This window comes from Lotus japonicus, chromosome 2 (assembly GCF_012489685.1).
Source record: "Lotus japonicus ecotype B-129 chromosome 2, LjGifu_v1.2".
NCBI lineage: Eukaryota > Viridiplantae > Streptophyta > Magnoliopsida > Fabales > Fabaceae > Lotus > Lotus japonicus.
This window is the reverse complement of record NC_080042.1, coordinates 91399146-91417738: the sequence shown is the minus strand read 5'-3', so window position 1 is coordinate 91417738 and position 18593 is coordinate 91399146. Positions and strand designations below refer to the sequence as shown.

At 37.6% G+C, this 18593-nt stretch overlaps 1 protein-coding gene and 1 non-coding gene across 4 annotated transcripts; both read left to right on the top strand.

The window, feature by feature from the left end:
* The first annotated feature begins 822 nt into the window (after window positions 1–822).
* On the top strand, window positions 823–895 carry TRNAK-CUU (transfer RNA lysine (anticodon CUU)). The gene has a single exon. It is a non-coding gene; the product is annotated as a tRNA-Lys (tRNA).
* Window positions 896–9619: 8724 nt separating this feature from the next.
* Window positions 9620–17176, top strand: LOC130740984 (two-component response regulator-like APRR2). Of its 3 annotated transcripts, none has more exons than XM_057593726.1 (12): window positions 9620–9844; window positions 10542–10691; window positions 11701–11780; window positions 12301–12367; window positions 12779–12825; window positions 13142–13219; window positions 13307–13849; window positions 14445–14585; window positions 14740–15033; window positions 15147–15215; window positions 15343–15420; window positions 16501–17176. In XM_057593726.1, exons 2-12 carry the CDS (start codon window positions 10562–10564, stop codon window positions 16669–16671), a joined length of 1698 nt encoding a protein of 565 aa, XP_057449709.1. In that variant the 5' UTR covers window positions 9620–9844; window positions 10542–10561; the 3' UTR covers window positions 16672–17176. The 3 variants fall into 3 exon arrangements, with proteins under 3 accessions (XP_057449709.1, XP_057449711.1, XP_057449710.1); XM_057593728.1 differs by having other exon boundaries at window positions 9627–9844; window positions 14740–15009; XM_057593727.1 differs by lacking the exon at window positions 9620–9844 and adding an exon at window positions 10112–10389.
* Window positions 17177–18593: the final 1417 nt, after the last annotated feature.

The window sequence follows — 18593 nt, the reverse complement described above, 5'->3', positions numbered from 1 at the left end:
GAGGGGGCTAGATACCATAGTGGGCTGTCGCGTGTTTATTCTTTCGTAGTTCCAAGGAGAGGGACGGTGTGTGGGGGGGGGGGGGGGAGGGGGGTTGTCCATGTCGGAGAAGAGCTAGTTGAGCAACCATGTACAAATTATACATTGATATGATAATTAAAAAGTTGAACGACCCATATATGTTTACCGAAAAGGTTTACGGTTCAAATTCGTCAAAGAAGCAATAGAAAATACATTGGGTCTGATAGTGGCAGAGGCCAATGTCACGAAATATGCATCGTCACACCTGGAAATACTACTACAAATTGGCAATTTATAGGCTCAATTGCAATTAAACTCGGCCCATTCTTTTGCTACAAAGGATTGAGACAAATACAATACATAATACAAAGATATTTCATTTTAGTTAGTTTGTTGCTTGCTTTTCAATACCTACTCGTGCAAACCTCACTAGTCGCGTGACTTGAGATGGATTTCACGTTTAACTAGTTCGGGCCGGGTTTAAAACAATGGTGAGGTTGTTCTCATGAGATATTGTTCGTGGCATGACCACAACATCTTCATAAGGTGACCTAGAAACACTTATGTCACCTCCCTCATTGTTGTCAACACCATAAAGATATTTCTTGATTTTCTTCGATTGCCAATTCTCCATGGAAGTCCTTTAGGGGTGGGAAAACTTAGGGGAAAAAGTTTGAATTAGATATGATGATTTCTTTTTTATTTGATGTTATGGTGAGCAGAACCTAGTGTTTTAAACTTTATGGTGAACAATAATATATTCATACAATAAGTATAAACATATGAGTAAATATAGCATCTGCCCGTCTAGCTCAGTTGGTAGAGCGCAAGGCTCTTAACCTTGTGGTCGTGGGTTCGAGCCCCACGGTGGGCGATTTGTTTTGTTTTTTTCTTTATTTTTTAACTTTTCTCACTCTTTAAACCCAAAGCATTGAATATTGATGATTCATCTCTTATCTGTTTTATCTGATTCTTCCAATGCAGTCGACACATTTAAAGCAACAGCTCCCAAAGCATGCCATTAATTAATCTAATCAAAATTTGCCTATATCATCTCGTGCTTCTCAAACACCACTGATTGGCCCTCCATTCTCACCAGTAACACCAACACTGTAATTACGTACACATGCAATTAGTTTCTTTTTAGTTAATTTCTCATTCGGTCAAATTTCACACACCTAAACCATAAATGTTTATTTGTTGTTTAAATATTTTGATTTTTTGCTAAATGAGTATATGAAATAATTTTAAAAGCTTTTAATAAAAATTACTTGATATAAAAAATTCAAGGATTTCACAAGCAAAGTGGAAAATAAGTTGGAATTAAGAGCCCAACAAAAAGAAGGGTAATGATGTAGCGGTAAAATCAATCAACCACAACCAAATAGTCGAGACTCTTTTTATTAATTTCACCTATCAACTATTTTTTTTCTGCTTCGGAAAATAACCTATTAACTATGAAAGGACGACAAGGAAATGAAGGAATTCCTTAATTTGGCTCTACTTTGAATTCTGCTAGGATGCTGTAAAGTTCAAACCCAAAACCAAAAAGTTTACAGTTGGTAATAGACTAATAGTTGAGTTTGTTAAGCATTTATTTTAGTCTAAAATTCTATCTCTGAACGGTATGTATGACTAATTATTTATTGTAACAGTGTGAGAGTCTTACTACTCGCTTAACCAATCTTCCAGTCTTCTTGAGAAAATTATATCAATATTGTTGCCGACCTGGGAAAACATCTTCTCAACAGAAAGATGAAAAATGGTGGTGCCTTTGAAAATATTGAAGAAAGATATGGCATGATCAAAGAAGAAAAGAAAAGCAACATAGAGACAAGATATTTGGAGGCGTTTACTATGGACCACTTTTTTGTGGTCTATAGTTGCACCACTTCCCTTTTGACCTGCTATGGCAGGTTTCTCAGTTTTTAAAAAAAAATAAAAAAATATATTTATTAATCATAAAAATTAATTAGGATTAACTTTCTAATCCCTAAATTAAACCCTTCACCCTAAAATCAACAAACCCAACCCAGAAAGCTTGAATCTTTAAAACAAGTTCTGCAGATTTTTCCGGTGAGATTGGCTGGAGAAGATGGCGGAGTACGGCGGCCAGTGGCGGCAATGTCGCAGGAGAAGAAAAGGAGTAGAGGGTCTTGTTCCTCTCTCCGTGTAGAGCATGGTGGTGGTGGTTTCGTGGCCAACGGAGGCCGAAGGACGGAGATATGGCCAGTTGTAGGGCGGAGGCTCGCCGGCGGAGGGCGGCAAAACGGAAAATTTCTTGAGGGGTTTTGTTGCGGACGGTGAGAGGAGTGCAGTGGTGGTGTTGGTTTCTCCAAATGGTGAGTGGTTCGCCGGAGATCGGGGATTGAAGATAGCGGCGACTAGGGTTTCGTGGTGGCTTCATTGCTTCGTGAAGGAGACATGGAGGTAGCGGTGCTCGCGGTTGGAACAGAGGAAAAGGAAGGAGAAGAGTTCGTGGTGGTGGTGGCTTCCTCGTGGCGGCTGGAGGAAGAATCCATGGTGGTTTCTAGTTCCAGTACCTCCTTGGCTCTCTGCATCTCTATTCACTCATCTCTTCCTCACACATCTTCACTTCTTCCTCTTTCTTTTTCTTCTCACCTTTTCTGGTATCATCACGGTAGCAACGAGTCAACACAACGGCGGTGGATATTTTATTTTTCATTGTTTGGACTATTTCCAGAATCAAGCACATGAATAAAAAAGTGAAAAAGGATTCCATAATTTTTTGTGGGTATGTTTGATAAAATAAAACAATTCGCAGAATGATAGGGGGCTGTATGTTGATATAAAAAAATGAAATGGGTGAAATCAAGCTGGAGGTTCGAGACCAGTTTCTATAATTTAGGGGTGGTTGAGAAGTTCTGTGATTAAAACTGATGAGTGGGTGTATTTTCTAGAACTTGATATTCGAGACCAGTTTCTCTATTTCTCCCTCCTCCATGTCCTTGCTAGCCACCACCTTGGTTACTAGTCGCGACCCTCATCCAAACCCCATAACGTGGTTGTGCATTTTCTGAACATGTTGAATCTGGGTGAATGAGTTTCAATTCATCTAATTGAGGATTAATGTATTTGACCATTTAAGTTAAAAGCTAATTCAATTAACCTAATAATTAATTAAAGATTAAGAAAATGTGTTTTTTGATTTTTTTTTAAAACCTGTTATTGTAAGTCAAAAGGAAGTGGTCTAAGTTTACACCACCAAAAAGTGGTCCATAATAAATTTTTCCAAGATATTTAGGCAAAAATCCCTTGTTTTGATCAAACTGTGGGCGATGGTTTGGTGAGTCAGTGGGTTTTTTGATTTTCCTTTATGTCATTGTTGTACTGAGTACTGACAATTTGACATGCCTAAACTGGTATCACTGCTTCTGACATGGATCATGTAGACGTAGCATAATATTGGTATATATGATATGCAGCATTTAGGTGGGTGGACCTATAGCTAAATCAACTTATTATTATCAATTTCTAAAGGAAGGAAAACTCACTTTCCTATTTTCCATATTATCTGTCTTTCTATAAATATTTGTCTTTTAATTTTTACAATTTCAATACTTGTTATGCCTGCATGTACTTTATATATTTTAAACATTTTTCCTCTCAACTTTTATTTTTATTCAATTACGATAAAGTTCTCATATATATAATAGCTCAAGTGGTAATAACTAATAAGAGTTGAGAGACATATGAGTTATGAGTTGAGAGGGGAATGTCAAGAGATCAATTCAATCCCTAAAGAGAATAATTTATCTAGCATACATAAAATAAAATTATATGATAAATCCATATTTATAATCTTCATATTTGTTTATGGTATGATTAACTTTTCAGTAATTCAGACAACCCCATAGGACAAATGTTGGAGCTAGGTAAAAGAATTGAAAGTAAAATTAATAAGTATTTGGGTTTGGGTACCCTGTTAGGCTCCCAATCAAGAAAATATATCATAGGATTAGGAGAGGTGGCCGGGATGAGACCCAACGAGAGTGGGGCCACATGAGGAACCGCAGAGTTCATTAGCAGTTAGCATATTTAGTGAAAGAATTAAGATGTGTGGAGGGAAGTGATCAGAAGAGTGCCTTGTGTAAGATGCTTCTGTGCTGGGAGTTCCAGGCTCTAAGTCCTGGGTATTCTTTCCTGTCATTCATCGATCTCCTTCAGGATTTCTTGTTCCAAAAAGGAACCATAAAGATTCTTTTTGTTCTTTATAAAAAAAATTATTCGGTTCAAATATGGGGGGAAGGGAGAGATTTCATTGGAGACGAGGGGGAAAGGGGGAAATATGTCAATGAATAGGAAAGAAAAGGAAAGACTTATGGTTAATTAATAGAAGCGGAGTAGGGATGAAAATATGTCTAAGTAAAGATACACTCTTAGTTAAGCAGTCTTTTTTTCTAACCAGGGGTATTTAGACCATTGACGACTATGATTAATTTCCTTGCCACATTGCTTGTACTAAGCGATAAACAGTTGATAACAAAATGTGCTATATTCTCATAAGTAAGAATTAAATCTCAAACTTCATAGAAGTTAACGGTGCCCACTAGGGTGAACCTTTTATATTTTGGTCCACCCATGCACGGGTTATATTAGTAATTTGCAAAAAGGAAAATATTTAAAAAAATTAATTCCTAAAATGAAACTCTCTCTCCTCACTCACGCATCTCTCTCCGTCTCTCAATCCTCTTCACGCTTCTTCTGGAAAATCCCCACCACCATGGCATTCGTTCTTCATTCTGACAAATCACCAGCACCATGGCTTTCCTTCTTTATCTCCCTGAAACCCCTCTCTTTTTGCACATGCCGAGAGCCCCAAGAGCCACTGTGGATTGTGCGACGTCACGGTGGCGGCCGGCGGGGTAACGCGACGCGGCACGGTGCTAGATCGACGGCGCAACGAGTGTGAGTCTAGATCGGTGTGAACAGAGTGAATCGAACCCAGATCTGAAAGGGTGAATCGAACCCAGATCGGTGTGAACATAGTGAAACGAACCAGATCTGTGGATCTTGAGGCATGGTGGACGATGCTGCTTTTCAGAATATAGGCAGTGGGGAGCCTGATTTGAGTTTGAAGATTTTGAAGGTCACAATGACGGGCATTGGCATTTTTGTGAATTGGTTTTTTTCAATCTAATTCCATCTTATTGCACGATTTTTGAATATTTCTATGTTTATGTGAATGTGTTGTAGGACCTGCTTGATTTATGCCCATAAAAGTAGAAAATTATGAAGAGAAGTTGAAGAACTTGTGTTGTAAGATCTGCTTGATTTATGCTCAGGAAAAATGGAAAATTATGAAGAGAACTTGAAGAACTTCTGCACTGCAACTTGAGGTGTTGGGAAATGGAGTTGAGAAATGGAGGTAGAAGTTCGAACTGCGTCTGCAATGGACAGTGGTTCAGTTCCGGCAAGAAGGGGAAGGGGTGGGGAAGAAGGGTTTGACATTTTTACCCTTTTTTCATCAATTAAATCTTGACCATCCAATTAAAAAATATTCCAAAATGTTAAGATCCAATGGTTATGAATCACGGTGCACCGGTGGACCAAAATATTAATGGTCCACCCTAGTGGGCACCGAAGTTAACTACCACGTACGTTACACTTTGTTATTTTTTATTTTTTCTATGATCTTACTACATTTACAATTTCTCAAGTTAGCTAGCTAGTTTCTAAAATTTATAAATTAAACACACTTTGTTATTTTTTTTTTCACTCTAGTTTCTACTAAAACCTGTAGATACATTGCGTGTCATGTTTCTGTTGATTATATTTACGACAACAAACTTGTTGTGAGTGTTTGTTAAGTGAAGTGGAACCGGGTGCATGCGATTACTACAGTTAACTTACATTATAATTAACGAACTAACTACCAAGACATGCTTAAGCAATTCTTCAAGCTTGAACTGCTAACCTGAGATTACCCAAATGCCCATAGTCTAAATTAACAATGGAGCCATGCCTTTCAATTTAATATTATATATGTATTTTGCATTCACTTTATTTTTTCTATTTCAATCCACTTTGCACCTGAAGGCCCATTAAAAAGACATTTCTTTTTACACACTAAAATGAAATTCTTTAAATATCCTTAAATAAGTATTTATGTTTACACTATCTCACCATCAATATATTTTTTATCGGCAATTTTTTTTAAATTTTATTTTGAGAGAGAGTTTTATCCTTTATAGAGAGATCAGTCACTGCACGTCTGCGCCTGCACATGCGGCATGCCCGTCAGCTCTTATCACTCTCAAACCATTCTTTGGGTACTAAAAACCAAATATACCTGCTATCTAAAACAAGATGAGCTATGGGATTTCCAGTATACAACAAAAAATTCAGCATTTGCATCATATTTTATTTTTTTCATTAATTTGTGCATAATGTTCAATGTGACAAATCATTTATCCATACTTGTTTTGTTGCATATATATTTATCTCGTTATAGTGTCTATCATCAATTTCAAGACTTGTTGTACATTATGAAAAAATGTGCATTAGATTTGAAGAAAAGTGTGCTGGTATATTGTGAGGAAAGGGAAACTCACCTGATCAATGCCTCACATGGAATTTTTTTGCATCATCATGATAGGCGACGAAATAGGGAAAGCAACACACTGCTAATACGGGCCAAAAGTTACGTCACTTTGCTTTTGGCAATTATTGTCACATTGTTTCATCAAAAATAAGTTAATGATTATTAATGTTGTTTTGAGGAGGCCACTTTGCCCAGGCGAAAAATATACTTATACTCAATTGCACCTTTTGTGGTGGGGCAAATTTGATTTGGATGTGGGTAAATACTCTTAATTGCACTTTAATGTTGGTAATTTTTTTTTTTGATAAACAAAGCTTACAAAAAAAACAAAAACAAAGACTAAATTCTCATAAACTCTGTTCCCATTTGATCCGCCCTCAACATAGGCACAAGACTCTGCAGGGGAGAAGCCCAAACCAAAAACGCCGACTGCGCAGATGCACCATACTTAGCTAAGAAATCCGCCACCGAATTTCCCTCGCGAAGAATATGCTGACACCAAACCTGCCACGACCGCTGAAGTAACGTCTTAATCCGCCCAATAATCGCAGCATAGCGGTGAAAGACAGGATGCAGATCCATAATCAAACCCAAAGCGAGCAGAGAATCTGAAAACAAATCCACCTGCCTATACCCATGGTCCCAGCAGACTTCCAACCCACGAAGAATGGACACTAATTCCGCAAGCAAACTATCTGCCTCACCAATAGAACCCGCATAACCCAAGAGCCAGTTCCCATGCTCAGATCGCACGACACCACCAATCCCCGCAGCACCCGGATTCCCCAGCGAACTGCCATCGGTGTTTAGAGCAACAAAATTCTCCCTAGGGGGCTGCCAGCGAACCCAGCGAACCGCCGGCGAAGTAGCTCCACGGTGATACGTATCAGCAATGAGTAACCACAGTTCCCGTGCCTCACGAACAACCTTGTGGACCACTAGCTGCTGGGACGCGAAAACGAAACGACAACGCTCCTTCCAAATCACCCAAGCCGTAGCCAGCACGATATGCAACCCAAAACCATCAAAAATACGCAGCACCTCCCCAAAATTCTGGACTGCATAAAATGCTTGAGGGAGAATGAAACCGGTGCCACGCCAAACGCGCCTTGCATCCGCACAGTCACGAAGACAGTGCAAAATCGATTCGTCCCCAACTCCACACCTAGGGCACAAAGCGGACGTAGCCAAGGAACGGCGTAACAGAAGGCAGCGGGTGGGCAATGCATCATGTAAGACCAGCCAGAGGAAGACACGAATATTTTCTGGAGCATTCACCTTCCAAACCACATTCCATAAACCACCAACGGGACCTGAATCAACGTCAACCTCCTCCTGATGCAGCAGCCACTGGAACGCATCTTTAACTGTGTAATTCCCATTCATATTATGAGCCCATATCAAGCAATCCCGAGTCCCGGAATCAAAGAAAACATGCTTGAAAGTGAACAAGAACTGATTAACCTCAGGTGGCAACTCGGTGTACAACAAGGAGGAGTTGAAAGATCCTTCAGAATGTTGGTAATTTTTTTGAACGTATGTTGGGAATTACTAGTGTGGCAATTAAGCAAGAAATATTTGGTTCGTACGACATAAGAGGGGAGAAATAGAGAAATTACTATTTTATTATTTGGTTCATAAGAGAGTTGATAAATTTTAAAAGAAAATTAGCTTAGTTATTCGTATTTTTAAAAGAGTTTTAAAGCTATGCCAATTTTATTTAATGAAATATTCCCTTTAAATCCTTTCACTTTTGGATGAGAAACAAAATAGAGTTAACCTTAGCTCTATTCCCTTCCCCTCCTAAAAATCAAACCAACTAAGATAAATTTAAAAATTACTCTCCTCAGTTCTTCTCAATTTCTCTCTGACCAAACATTACACTACAAATTTTCATAACTGTATAAAAATGTTTTGTTTTTAACAATGAAAAGATAAATTACCGTCTTTAGAAATTGAATTCTGAACATTTCCTTCTCCAACTCATATATCCTCAAACTCATATTATTTGAGTTATCATTCGTAGACGGTGTAAAAATGTTTTACATACTCTAAGACTACTTTCATCTTCTGAATAGTTTAGTTTTACCTCTATATCTCTTCAAATATATATTTTTCTTCCATTTTTACTTGTACTATTTAATAGGGGTGTACAAGACCCGGCCCTACCCGCCAACCCGTCCCGACCCAAGCCTTTAGGGCCGGGTTTAACCCAGGCCGATCATTAAAAGAGACCGGGTTCGGGTTGATCTTTGAGTTACCCGACTTCGGGTAGGGTCGGGTTCGGGTTCGGGTTGACACTCGGGTCACCCGGCCCGTCCCACATATATATTTTATAAAATTTTAATTTGTTATAATGATTAAAATGTGATACATGATGCTCAAATTTATCTTACCATGTAGATGAAATTAAAATGTTTAACATTTACCTTATGAATTAAATAAACGTTGGTCAAACTATGAACACTTTCATGCTCTAATAAGAGAAAATCATGTGTGTGTATTATGCATATGTGAGACAAGTGGAGAAATGATCAAACAAAATGTAAACCTCTTAAGTGCAATAGATTATGAAAGAATTGGATCCTTTCAAGTTATTTCTTCTAAAAAATAGTTCCAACTTATAACTCTTTTAGTATATTATTATCTTTAAATATTACAATTAGTATCAAATAGTCTTAAACTTATTGTCCCTCGGGCCAACCCGGTCCCGTCCTACATAGACCCGTCCTAAATTGGACCCGCATAATGTCGGGTTGCTTCGGGTCTAGGGACGGGTTAGGGTCTATGAATTGGCCCGATCAATATTTAGGGTCGGGTTAGGGTTAACCAAAACCCGTCCCAACCCGTCCCTTGTACACTCCTACTATTTAAGGTATTCACTCAAATGAGTATCTTTTAACCATTTTTCCCAATAAAGGGAAACCTTGGTTCGTTCCGTGCTACAAGTATAGTTGAAGTTTATAATTAGTAACCACTAATCACTCTTCAATTTTGTATTTTGGTAGGAAAAAGAATGATGAAAGTTGAGGGTAGATTTGGAATAATATTGTACCTTGAAATTGAAATAAGCAGCTTAGCAGAAAGGCTCCTTTTTCTGCATATATCATGTGCTTCTTCTCAATAATGCCAACTATTCACCTCCAACGACCGTAGTTAAACCTCTCTTCTCCCTTCCTTCCTTCAATCCTCATGATTTCTTCAAAAGATTAAAACTTTACCCAGATGAACTAGTGGGGCATTTTCTTTTCTGCCAAGGTAGTCACAGTAGCATCTTGCAACAAAAAACACTTTTTTATGCATGTTCATTTTTTCTCTCTAGTCTAGTGTTCATTTGTTTAAGAATTGATTTGGTTTGGTGTTGTTTTTTTATTCTCTTTTGTCTCTTTTTGGATTAAAATATGTGCATGGCATGTCATGTTTGCCACTCTGAGCTGTTTCCTTCTTTTTCTGGGTTCAAGGTGATGAATTGCCTGGGTTTCTAACTCTCCCTGTTTGATAATTTCATGTTTTTCTATGATGATTGGAGTTCTCTTAGCAAGATCTTACCTGTGTCCTTTTCTCCTTTACTGTTGTTCTGTGAAAGTTTCTTCTGCAAATTAGATCTTCACTGTTTTTCATATCAAGTACAGGTTTTGAGTTTGCTTATGTTGAGGAAATGCGTATTATGAATCTTTGAGCTGATTCATGCATGATCAGAACTTTATGATTCTTGAGCTGAACCTCGTTTTGGTGTGAACTTCAGAGGGCATGGTGTTAACATTCTACATTATCTGTTAGCTATTTCATAACTTTTTTACCATGTGAGCTGAGCAAATTTGAGTTTCAATGGAGTTTCTGTTTGTTTATTTTTTTTTTTATCTTTTTAATTGTTCTGTTGTTTAGATTGTGGTGTTATGGATCTTGCAGAAAGGATTGGTTATTGATGAGAAATTTTGATTTGTTGTTTGTGTAGGGAGACGATGCAAGCCAGCTATGGTTTGCACTGCCAGTGATTTACAGCAATGGAAAGATTTTCCAAAAGGGCTTCGGGTTCTTCTTCTTGAAGGAGATAGCGGTTCTGCTACCGAGATAAGAGCAAAGCTTGAGGCCATGGACTATATTGGTAAGACTTTTTGGATCCCCTCTTTTCTTTTTGGGATGCCTCACTTCTTCCTACACTTGAAATTTTTGCCTAGCAATTCTCACTTTTCTCAATTAGTGGGTAAAGTTGGTCTTTTCTTTCTGAAAAATGGCATCTTATAAAGTTGCATTGCCTTTGATAGTCTCTATATCTTGGTTTTGTGGGAAATTATGGCCTGAGATTTTAGTTGCATAGAAAGGTAGAAAAAATTATAGAACCCCCTTTTCTCTTCCTTTCTCGTGATGTTAGCATATATGGTATATCTTTAGATGACTCATGAAGCTCAGAAGCTGCTAAAATTCTCATTCGTGCTTAAACTATACGCTCAGTGCTTTGAAAACCTGAAAGTGGTCCAAATTCTAAAAGTATTGTGGATAAAAGAATTTCAGGTTGCTGGACTTTATGAACCACTGATTTTATTCTGTTTTTGTAATTTGGATTTTGGTGGCTTTTAATTGCTGAGCCAATATGTATTAGTTGACTGCAGAAAATGAGTATATATTATGGAAAAACAAGGTTTCCATGAATCATAGTTAATAGCATATTTGGTTCCACTTTTTCGAGTGTTGAGAATGATTCTCCAATGTCAGAATCATTTCTTAGGTGTTTGGATTGTTTTCTTTCACAATTGATTCCTGCTCCAACATCAATTTTGAGATGAAGCTAAAAATCATAGCTTATGCGATGGACATAATCAAGTGTGGAATTTCACAACTGGATTTTTCACAATATTGCCCCACATAACTCAATTTTCTCATAAATGAATATGAACATCAATCACTTCACTTTCATAAAACTTTTACTATAATCAATTTAACCTAAATCAGTTCTATGCACAATCAATTATGAAAATACTGATTCAAACGTGCAGTGTTAATAAAGTCCTTAGTATTTTTTATAAGTCCACTACCATACCCCCGATTATTCCTTGTTTTCCATGCATGATTGTTTAGTCGTTTAATTTGTTATTAAAACCTCAGTGTATGTGCAGTTTTTACTTTCTACAATGAGAATGAGGCCTTGTCAGCAATCTCTAGTGATCCTGAAGGCTTCCATGTTGCCGTGGTGGAGGTAATCAACTTTCATTTTCTGTATGAATGATAAAATCATAATGTTGTAGTTGTATAATTTGAACAAAATAAACATAAAAGGATGTTCCAATTAAAATGATGTGAATTTGGAGAAAATGATAGTCCTCTTGACTATAATTAGGTGCTGCATACTTCCATCATAGGAGTCATTTATCTTATAAGTTGTGAAACACTAGCAATAAGTAATAACTGAAGGCTATTATCATCTTATGCATTTCTCTTTAATTGTTTTTCACTTTTTGCCAACATGAATCGACTTTCATCTTATGCAGACTTTCATCTTGTGCATTTTGCTTTAATTATTTTTAGCTTTTTGTCAACCTGAATTGACTTTCATCCCAATTCATAAGAAAAATTTTGTTCACTTTTTGTCTTTAAGTGCGTGTTTGCGTCCATTGGCATATCCAAACATAGTCTTGTGAATGGTCTCTTTTACATTGTTACACTAATTCAGCCTTGATGATTTTACTTGTAACCACATGCATATATTTGGGTTGTAGGTGAGTACAAGCAGCAACCAGGGTGGTTTCAAATTCCTTGAGAATGTGAAGGACTTGCCTACCATTAGTAAGTACAGAATGGTCTCTCGTATTTCTTTATAAGCCACCCCCTTTCTCTCATGAAAAAAAAATTCCACTTCATTGTAATGGTGTTTACAAGACAAATGTCTAGTCTGAATGTTAATCTAAATTTACTTCCTAGAAGGAGAAGGAAAATCATTGTTCCTTCCAAATCTAATTTTATGTCTTTTATATTTAACTCTTCAGTAATAGTAATACTTGTGTTTTTTTTTCTTCCTTATTTGATTTGTAATTGGTGCTTGCTCATTCAACAATTCCATTCTCTTTCTGAAGCTTTCAACAATAGAAATTGATGAATGATCTAACAAAGGAACATGCCAACAGAAAATACGATAAAAAGTTTATTTCAAGGTTATGCTTGCTGTAAATTTTCTAACCACAGTAATTTTTTATGCAGTGACTTCCAACAGTCAATGCCTGAATACAATGATGAAGTGCATCGCGGTAAGATTTTTGTTTGGTTATGTCAGTTATTTGTGGGTTAATACCTGATTATACAATTATCTTTTAGCTCACTCATATTTTCTATTTTACCATAATTTTTTGTTAACTCATAATTCTTTTGGATGTTTCAAATTGTAAACCAAACTGAGCTTCCTCTTAAAATTATTACACTAATAAAACTAGTTTTTGAATTGTTTTTTAGTTCAATATTTGCAGGACATTGATCTTCAACTCTACTCTTTACATAGATTACTTCTCATACTTCCGGATTGTTAATGCTCACCTCTTGACTCTTTGATCCATTTTTTTTTTTCAGCTTGGCGCAGTTGAATTCCTCACTAAACCACTCTCTGAGGATAAGCTCAAAAATATTTGGCAGCATGTAGTTCACAAGGTTTGTTGATATTGATGAAATTACATTAGCATTTACTATTAACAGAATTTGAGAAAAATAGTTTCTAATGTAGTTGAATTCTATCAGGCATTCAATGCTGGGACAAATGCTCCGTCTGAATCACTAAGACCTGTCAAAGAATCTGTAGAGTCCATTTTACAGCTCCAAACTGATAATGGACAGCATGAAAGTAATATTTCAATAGATATAGAGAACGTGTCCAGGTTAGGTGATAATGACCATGAGCAGTCGGTTGGAAGTGATAAATATCCGGCTCCTTCAACCCCGCAATTAAAACAAGGGGCAAGGTTACTAGATGATGGTGATTGCCATGAGCAAACTAATTGCTCAACAGAAAAAGAAAGTGGGGAACATGATGAGGAATCTAAATCTGTCGAAATTTCTTGTGAGAATTTAAACACGGAAAGTTCTTCTCAGCTTAGTAAACCTGAAAAGACTCTGATTAAGGAGGAAGAGGCTTTTGCCGATGGTTCCAAGGGTGAGATTGCTGTTTCACAGAATGAAGATAATAGAAAGTTTCTCGGCAGTGCTGAGGGTAATGAATCTCCAAATAAAACAGGTGTTCTTAGTGATTCCTGTGAGAAGAAAGCTAATCGGAAGAAGATGAAAGTAAGCTCGACTATGACCATTTATTCCTTTATCATATATGTGAATGTGATGTAATCCCTCCCTGAAATTGCAATATGCATACATCAACACCTATGTACCCTTCTCCTTCCTCTTGCCCTCTACCGCTTTGCTTACACATGCTTATGAAATTGAACCAATGGCACTAGCATGGCACACATACTATAAATTATTTTCAAAATTTTGTTTAAGCCTTCAATGTTTCAAGCATGTTCTATCTGCATGTTTGAGCTATTAAAGATTCATATGTCCGGTTAATGCAAAACTCCTTTGTAAATTTGGGAGCTCATAGCAGTGACCGGTGACTACATATCCATAAATAATTATTTAGCTTGAGAAAAATGGCATACTTATGAAACTCCTAAAATATTCCAACTGCATGTTGTCTGTGAACTATTATTTCATCTGAAAGACTTCAATTTGATCTCATGAATTTCAATAAATGTTTCTGTAACATCATAAATATTGTGTTGATCTCATCCTTATTTTATTATTCATGTAATTGTTTTTTCGGTTTCGTAAATTATCCCCTGGTATTACTATTTGAATACAATTGTGGTATCTGGTTTTTGTTCAGGTTAACTGGACACCTGAATTGCACAAGAAATTTGTAAAGGCAGTGGAACAGTTGGGTATTGATCATGCCATCCCGTCTCGAATATTGGAGATCATGAAAGTGGAGGGCTTGACGAGGCACAATGTTGCAAGCCATCTTCAGGTCATTACTATACTTTATGGTTATAGATATCAGTTTCTATTCCAATTCCAAAGCTGCAACTAGAATGACTATTTTCAACACCCTTCTGATAATAAAGAAAAACATCCATATATCCTCTTGCATAAGATTCATTAATAGTTTTTCCCCCACGCAGAAATATAGAATACACAAGAAACAAATCATGCCTGGGGAAGACGACCGAAAATGTCAGAATCCAAGAGATCCAATGCAAAGGAGCTATTGTTTGCAAAGACCAATCATGGCCTACCCACCATATCATTCTAACCACACCCTTCCTCCGGCTCCTATGTATCCAATGTGGGGACAACCTGGCAGTCAAACAGCTGGTGTGCAGATTTGGGGTAATCATGGTTATCCCCTTTGGCATCCTACAGAAAGTTGGCACTGGAAGCCATATCCCGGAGTAATTTTTTTATTCAGGATCAAAGCAGGATATACACACGCGCGTGCGCACACACATATACGTACACAAATTTTCTTCTTTGTCTGTGAAGTGGAAATTATGGATGCTGTTTGATATGTAGTGACTTGATGTTTCAGATGCATGTGGATGCATGGGGGTGTCCAGTGTTGCCATCTCCTCAAGCTTCTCCTTTTCCCTACACTCAAGTATGAACGAATTGACATCTGATTCTGTTTCTATACTATTTTTATCTTTTAATTGTTAATGTAATGTGTGCATAGTTTGTCGTTGCCGTTAGAGTGATGCTAATTAGATACTTTCATCAAAATGCAGAATGTGGCTGGGTGGCACAATGCTAAAGCAATGGATTATAGATTCAGCATGCCACAGAGTTCTGTAGAGAATTATCCGGTAATGCAGGTTTTCTGTTCAGTTTCTCACTCACTAGTTCATACCTTCTGTTAAAATTGTCTCTCTAGTTGAAATAAATTAATGATTGAAAATAGTAAAAAAACTTGGTGCTTTTTATCCCTTGACAGAATACAAAGTGAGGTACTGAGATGTATGTCAATCATATTTCACATATCTTCTATTAAGCATGTATCTTGCAAATTGCATCCAATATAAGACATGTTATCTGGTACATGTTTGATTCCCTTTAAGCAATGTCTCCAGTTCAAGTCTTGTGAATAGAAAAAATGAAACCTGTTAGGAGTGTAAACCCCAAAGCCCCACCATAATATGAATGTTTATAGCTCGAACGTGATTGCCTCATGCAGAGGCCCGGGTAGGCTAGACTTGATAAATAAATTAGTCTAGGACTCAAGCCAATGTGAAAGCCTTTTAGGCCTAGTAGACTTGCATATTTAAGTAAGTGTAAAAAATATAAGTATTTTGTAACAAAAAAAAAAGAATATAAGTATTTATGATCACATAAGACTTTTATTATATGTATCTTGAAATTATATTTTTATTGGCTTATTTAAAGATTTAAGCATGTTGATTTATGTAAGGAATTCAGCCTATGAATCTATTAAGAGACAGACTAATGACCTACCTGATTATGAAGTAGGCTTAGTCTTTGGAACCAATTTAGGCTTAGAAAAAGGTTAGATTAGGCTTGCAAAATGGCCTACATTATGCCTAAAGGTCTGAACTTGAATTTGAGTTTAGGAAATAGGTTAGGCTCAGCCTATTTACTTCCTATTTACTATATACAAATTTTTTAGTTTTTTCAAATGTGTTTCTGTAAGCTTATGAAAAAGCACTTTGTATTTTTTCCAAAAAAATAGGTATTAGAATTTTTTGAAACATTTATTAATTAAAAAGGATTTTTCTTAAAAATAAACACAAACGAAGTGGCCCTAAAATCAATTCTCAGTCATATGATACTGGTTTAAAACTGAATTGAATCCTATTTGTCTAACCTAACCATGCAATACATACACTATGAACTTTTCCTCATAGATGGTGTTTGTTGTATGCATGCAGGCGGAGGAGGTGGTGGACAAGGTTGTGAAGGAGGCAATGAGCAAGCCATGGCTCCCCTTGCCCTTAGGCCTCAAACCTCCTTCCATGGATACTGTCTTGTCTGAGCTCTCCAGCCAAGGCATATCCGGCATCATCCCTTTTAGCAGCACCAAGGGCTCTATACCCCGCTGACCTGTACTCCAGATAACTGACCCCACTTATGGCGATGCGATGCTGTAGCTGGCATGTGTCAATCATGTACAAATGCCACTGTCAACACTCATTTTTCAACACTCTGTCAACACTCATTTTTCAACACTCTTTTACTCAATCTAATTCTTGTGTTCCAACAGTGAGACCCATATAATTTAGTACATCCCACATCTTTTACGATGAATAAAAGATTGTTAAAGTGAGTGTTGATAGCATTTGTCAATTATTTTTGAGCAATTTCTTTGGGTAGCCCATTTAAATTGGAGAGGTTGCATACCTTTTTGCCTTAGACTTGTCATGCTTTCTTTTTGTACTAAACTTCTGTAATTTACAATCTTGTCCTTTATATTCTAAACAATGGATTGAAGGGTACTGAACCCTCTCATTTTCAAAGGATACCAGAACAAGGCAACGTCCTTATTTTTGTACCTCAAATTTTATCTCAGGGTCCAACTATAGTAGGTTGCCTCTGAAATTGAGACTATTATTTTTGCCTGGTGGTCCCCACTGCTAACCTCAACCATTTACTATGTCTCAGTCTAAGCTGTTGATGAGTATGAGGTAGGTCATTCAATACGATGTTGCCACTCAAATGGACATGGATCCTATTCCTCGGCACTACTCTCCCCAAAAGAAAAAAAAAGGTTTGGCTATTGAGTAGTTCTAATTTAATGCAGTACATGGTGCCTAGTTTTGGCAGATGAGACTAGCCACACATTTGTTGAAGCACTACACAAAAATGTTGTGGCTGAAAATAAACCCAGAATTCATGATATTTGCAATTTTGATTCTGGATAGTGAGTGAGTAGTGACCAATAATGGGGACATTGTGATATTGGCAAGGGATAGGGATTGTCTCTGTTGGTGTAGTTGGGAGGGGCCTAATAGAGGTATCTATAATAATTAATAATGGCATGAGCGGGTAGGATGAAATAATGTTGTGAATGTAGATGATGATGAATTGCATGATTTATTGCATTCAAATATTGTTGGTCCATAATAGCCCAAATTTGAATTACGCAGAAAAAGGCCCAACCAAATGTCTCTTGGGACAGACTGGGCCTGTATTTTGGGCAAAAAAAGAAAAGATTTATATTACATGTCAAAAGTCACAACTCACAATTTAAGATTATCCATACAGGAGCCTTTTCTAAATTCAATTAATTTCCTCTGCTAGGGTTTGAAGAGAAGCTAGCCGCCACCCCCTTTTGGGGGCTCCTCCCCCCTTGGGGGGCTCCTCCTCCTCCATGGAGGTTTCTACTGCTCTTTGTAGGTAGTTTTCTCCCACAATAGGTGGGTTCCCTTCCACAGTAGGTGGATTTGCTACCCAATAAGTGGGTTGTTTTCTCCTTTTGCTTATTTTCCCTTTTATGTTACCGTCCTCCCCGCCTACCTCCACCCACCGGCCGCCGCCGTCGCACCTTTCTGCAGCCTTGTGCCTCTACCGTCGTCTCTGTGTCTCTACCACCGCTTCCTCCGCCGCTGTCATCTTCATATGTTGTTGGCTTTGTTCTGAAGACCACCTTCGCCTGTTTTTCACCCCTGTTTTGCTTCTCCTTGTTGCTGCCTCTGGTGCCACGACCGTGACCTCCACCACCATCCACCAACTGCGGCTTCCATCGCTCATAACAGTTTCTTCGTCTCATCCTTTCTTTCCTCCAGATCTGGTTTGTTTGCTGCGGGGCTTGCCCCTGACTTAAAGGTGTTGAACACCTGAGTTTATGATAGCCTTGTAGCAGAGATTGCTGACGGCAGAGCCGGCAAGGTATAAGAAGTGACGTTTAAAGATGTGAATATCAAATTTTCTCTTCTGTTTGCAGCAGATTTACTTTGGATTTGAGCTATGGAGCCGCCGCTGATCCCCGCCACCACTGCTACTGTTCCGCTACCCTGGTTAGGGT